The sequence below is a fragment of the Scardinius erythrophthalmus genome (assembly GCF_964197995.2).
Source record: "Scardinius erythrophthalmus genome assembly, chromosome: 13".
NCBI lineage: Eukaryota > Metazoa > Chordata > Actinopteri > Cypriniformes > Leuciscidae > Scardinius > Scardinius erythrophthalmus.
Genome location: NC_138233.1, coordinates 26,896,572 through 26,902,113, shown reverse-complemented (window position 1 = coordinate 26,902,113; position 5,542 = coordinate 26,896,572). Strand labels below are relative to the sequence as shown.

Sequence of the window (5,542 nt, the reverse complement as noted above, 5' to 3'; positions counted from 1 at the left end):
TTAAAACTGCTAACGCTCTGTAGCCAAATGTAAATAAAATGTATAATACCTCTGCATAAATGTAAAGTCAGTGATTTTGCCTCAATTAAAGTGTTTTGCCTTGCTCTACTTATAGTTTTTCGTAAAAAAGTGTGTGATATATGTATCCCCTGTAATATTTGTAACTTAGTCTTAAAAATTCATAAAAGTTGTTCATTTGTGAAGATTTCACTGAATAGTTTTTCAGACCGTTGACTTCACACCGCCTGAACAAGCCAGACATAGAAGGTCTTCGCCTGCAGAATAGAAAATGACATTTTTTTATATGTAGGGTATACTTGAACCACACACACACACACACACACACACACACACACACACACACACACACACACACACACACACACACACACACACACACACACACACACACACACACACACACACACACACACACACACTATCACTCACTGAACTTTTATTGCAAAACAGTGATTAACAATTTGATAGCTAAAAATACAAAACACGTTAATGAAATAAACAAAACATTTACTGAAGTGCAGTCTTTCCATTTTGAAAAAAGGCAAAAAATAGAAAATCCTCTACAAGTAGGTCTATCCACACTTCCCTGAATGATGACAGTCTACCAAAACCGGAGAAAAGTAAAATAAAATAAAAACCGGAGAGTTTCTGGCGTCACTCTCAAAGCAGGGAAAAATGTTACCGGACTATTTCCAAGTTCTCAGTCTGAATGGAAAAATATGTGAAACAATGTGCGTGGAGCGCAAACAGCATGGGAGCAGAAAGTCTTGGTCCATTATTCATTTGTGAAACCTGAGATGTGGAAATATCTTTGTGCCGTCAGTGTGACATCAGTCAGATCCTGACTCCTCTGAGCTGGCTGGTGTGGAGGCGGCTTCCTCTTCCTCATCATCATCATCAGAAGCCTGCAACAGATTAGACGGGTTAAATTAATGCGAATCTAATTAACTGATAAACCCAAGAGGAAACGCATCATTCACACACCTTGCGTTTGCTGCTTCTGCCATGGTCAGACTCAGATGAGCTCTCCTCGCTGGAGATGAACTCTTTGCTCTTAAAGCTCTCGTTTCCACCTTCTTTCTTCTTCTCCTTTTCCGCTACACTCCTTTTCTTAGCTTCCACTTTCCCTCCTTTCTTTTTCTTTTCCCTAAAAGCAGAAGCGATGACTGTGTCAATACAAAGCAGAGCTGCAAGTAACACTCATTTCAAAAGAACAAAGTTTATTCACCAAGAACACATTAAACTGATCAAACGAGAGAGTAAAGAGAGACGTTAAAGGGTTAGTTCACCCAAAAATGAAAATTCTGTAAGTAATTACTCACCCTCATGTTGTTCCAACCCCGTAAGACTTTCGTTCATCTTCGGAACACAAATTAAGATATTTTTGATGAAATCTGAGCGCTGGATCACTCAGCGACGAGAATACTTTTTGTGCGCAAAAACAAACAAAAATAACGACTTTATTCCACTTTTCATTTCCTTCTCTCTGGACCTCGAGTCTTTTTACGTAGTGTTTAAGCGTAGCGCGTCTGTGTTTCGCGTCACCACGTAGGCTCACTATTGGGCGACTCCGGTCATGTGTGATACGTGGTGACGTGAAACACAGACGCGCTACGCTTAAACACTACGTGAAAAGACTCGAGGTCCAGAGAGAAGGAAATGAAAAGTAGAATAAATTTTTGTTTGTTTTTGCGCACAAAAAGTATTCTCGTCGCTTTATAAACTTAAGATTGAGCCACTGGAGTCACTTGGACTATATTAACAATGTCTTTAATACATTTTCTGGGCCAGCAAGTTAAGGTGTCCATAAGCCTGCAGGAGGAGTGATCCAGCGCTCAGATTTCATCAAAAATATCTTAATTTGTGTTCCGAAGATGAACGAAAGTCTTACGGGGTTGGAACAACATGAGGGTGAGTAATTTCTGACAGAATTTTCATTTTTGGGTGAACTTTAAGAATTTTAAGATTTCAAAAAAATTCCACAAAAACATTAAGCAGCACAACGGTTTATAACATTGATAATAATAAGAAATGTTTCTTGAGCAACAAATCAGCATATTAGAACAATAATTATTGTAATATTTCAGAATATTTACATCAAATGCGGCGTTAATGAGCATATAACAAAAAAGGACTGCAAACTTTTGAATTGTAATATATGATTAATCTGGCGAGTTCTTTGTTAAAATTGAATATCTAGTTTATATAAATGATAAAACAATACACAGAATCATTTTAGATCTTAAAAAGCATTTTTGCACACTAACAAAGTGCGTGTTTGAGATTTGGAGATAGTTGGCTCACTTAGTAACAGATGCCGCTCCCGCTCCCCCGCCACTCTCTTTGTACTCCTTCATGGCTTTTACGTATTGTTTCTTGGCCTCTTCTGCTTTTTTGTCCCACTCCTGCGAAACACAAGAGACATTTAGCTAAACACACTGACTCTATAACACAGCATCAGTAGTTTATGCTTCAATCATCCGTCTGCAGACCAATAAAACAAACCACAGGCAAATTATTTAGTAAGTGGCTAATAATGTATTCAGCGGTGCAGAAGTCACTCTGCATATGCAGGAAAGAAAGTAATTTTCCTGAAAACTAGTCCCCATGCATAAACCATAGAATATGCCACAGAACTAAAGTCCATAAACAATGTGTTTTGATTGGAGAAATATTCAGCAGCTGCCTGGAAGTCAGGGTTGTGCAATACGTTTTAAGAAATTAATGTTTTAATATGACCACCGATAATGGCACTGTAATATTTGCGTACTGGATGATGATTTCCATTTTCCCAAAAATCGAATCTCATCACATTTTCACCTCAAAGGTGGCACAGAAGCGCTTCTGAAGTGGCATTTGGTTGTTTTTACAAAGACTGTTTGCATTTAAAGGGATAGTTCACTTTGAAATTAATTTTTGATATGTTTTAGCTTACCTCAAGGGCATCCAAGATGTAGGTGTCTTTTTTTCCGCAGTAGTTTCAATTTGAATATTTTTAGGTCAAACCGTTCTTGTGTGTCAGTCGTATAATGCAGGTCGATGGTCACTGTCTCAAAGAGCATGCACAGAGTCCAAATTAAAACAATTCCCCATCGTCCAAATTAAACAATTCCCCATCATAAGTACACATTGATGGCCTAAGACACGAAACGAGCGGTTTGTGTGAGAAAACGAACAGTATTTATATCGTTGATATCTCTTGAAAACAGCACACGTCTAAATGATCTGACGGCGCGGGCGGGTATGGATATATACATAGATGTCGCCTTGGCTACTGCAGTTCATTGGAACGAAACCGTAGCCAAGGCGACATCTATGTATATATCCATACCCGCCCGCGCCGTCAGATCATTTGGACGTGGCTGTGTATAAGAGGTAAAAACAATATAAATACTGTTCGTTTTATCACACAAACCGCTCGTTTCGTGTCTTAGGCCATCAATGTGTACTTACGATGGGGAATTGTTTAATTTGGACGATGGGGAATTGTTTTAATTTGGACTCTGTGCTTGTGTTTTGAGACAGTGACCATAGACCTGCATTATATGACTGACAGACAAGAACGGTTTGACCTAAAAATATCAAAATTGAAACTACTGCGGAAACAAAGACACCTACATCTTGGATGCCCTTGAGGTAAGCTAAAACATACCAAAATTTATTTTCAAAGTGAACTATCCCTTTAAAACAGCATATTTTGATGCTAGGGGTTGAGGTGGGTCAGAACAGACATTTAGTCTGGCTTTAATGCAGCATTTGTATCTTTACTCTGATATAGTAAATATATTTTCATCCCTTATTTAGCAATGCAAGTATTATATAGCTTTTCAAATAATTTTTCCTTAATAGGCCTATGTCACGAAAAAATTCGGAAGTACGTCTTTTAGTAGGGATACGGCTCTTCCAGTTAGCTTTTTACAATGGCGGAGTCCGATAGATACCGCTGGACCAAATCTCTCCGCAACCTGCCTGAAGTCACATATGACGATGTGGTTCGGATGGTAAATGAAAACTCTCAAGTGGAAAAGCGTGAAAGCTGATTTATGGCTGTCTACGTCCTAACGCAGAGCAACCCGGTGAACTACAACAACAGCGACAGGCCGTCAACAAGTACAAGGTAAACGTTTCTATGGTAACAGCGAGTTGGACCAATCGCGGATAAAACATGTTTTTCTTAAAACAAGGTTGATTTCATTTGAACTTATAGCTTCTACAGGAGCAAAAACCTTCGTTTCACAACCTCATAGCTCCTGGTCAGTCTACCTCGGATGGTTTAGACATTATGGCTGATAATCTAAATCCTTATTGAGAAATACTGTTGACCGGAAGTTCTGAATCCCTACTCCGCGTTCCGGAAGCAGGAAGTGTGACACAGGCCTATAGGGATTGTGAAGAGTTTCTGGTCATTGGTGTGTGATGTTAATGTGGCTGACCTCTTTCCGGTCTTTGCCCAGCTGCTTCCACATCTCTCCAGCCTTCTTGGAGATTTCAGTAACTGATATCCCAGGATTCTCACTCTTGATGCGTTCTCTGTTGCCGTTCAGCCACAGCATGTAAGCGCTCATCGGCCTCTTAGGAGCACCTGCGTCTTTCACCTTTTTCTGTTCGCCACAGAGAGAGGAAGTGAGGTTTAATAAAGTGCACAAATTGGGGTAACGTGGGTTTCGTTTTCTGAACTGTTGAACAGATGCCAGTAAATGTATTCAGGGTTTTCACAGAGATTTTTATCGTGCGCAGTTTTACCAGACAAGAACAAACAGGCATGGTGTCAAAAGCACCACTGTGCATCCTTACTCTTTAAGACACACTGATATTTAATGTAAATACTGATATTGCAAAAAAAAAGGTCCAAGACCTCTCTCCGTGGTTTTCTCTCTTTCTTCTCTTTCACCACTTTCTCCACTTTCTTTGGCTTCTTTTCAACTTTTTTCTTCTTTCCTTCATCTTCACTGTCGCCATCCTCTCCCTCGCTGGCGCTCTCTGAAGCGTTACTGTCATACCTGCACACACACACACGACATTATATTGTTAGAGTGAAAGATTGACAAATCATCTAAAAATCAAGAAAAGTTTAAAATCCCTTACTCTTCTGGGACGTCGTCGTCCTCTTCTCCAGGGTTGAAAGACTCATCTACAGGAAGATATTAGATATTAACTACTGTACAGAATTCAACATATTCCACTAACAACTTACAATCTGAGTTGAGATTAGCATGATTTCATTGAAATAGCATATTAGTGCTCGCCCACCTTTTCAGTGCTATTTTTTCCCCCATTAATTTCTTGGATTTGTTTTTAAAAGTCTCAGTTCAAACTTGTTAAGCCACAAACAAAGCCAAGCAGCAACAAGGTGAATCATAACATTACAAACTTGGATTTGAAGCAAAGAGTATTTGAAAGTTGGACAAAAATACAAAAGGTCCATCGACTGTTAGATGGAACTACAATCCCATGAAGCATTGCGGACAACATAATTGAATTAAAAACAATGGAGAAATATAAAACTACTCATTTAAAAATG

At 39.1% G+C, this 5,542-nt stretch overlaps 1 protein-coding gene across 1 annotated transcript in view; it reads right to left on the bottom strand.

Moving 5' to 3' along the window:
* Positions 1 to 327: 327 nt before the first annotated feature.
* Positions 328 to 5,542, bottom strand: part of ssrp1a (structure specific recognition protein 1a) — a 25,355-nt gene continuing 20,140 nt past the window's right edge. The window contains exons 13-18 of the mRNA XM_081382614.1: positions 5,107 to 5,152; positions 4,877 to 5,021; positions 4,455 to 4,622; positions 2,326 to 2,426; positions 1,006 to 1,168; positions 328 to 926 (exon numbers count right to left, since the gene is read on the bottom strand). Of these exons, the coding sequence (XP_081238740.1) occupies positions 852 to 926; positions 1,006 to 1,168; positions 2,326 to 2,426; positions 4,455 to 4,622; positions 4,877 to 5,021; positions 5,107 to 5,152 (698 nt within the window). The 3' untranslated portion in view covers positions 328 to 851. The remainder of the gene's footprint in view (positions 927 to 1,005; positions 1,169 to 2,325; positions 2,427 to 4,454; positions 4,623 to 4,876; positions 5,022 to 5,106; positions 5,153 to 5,542) is intronic.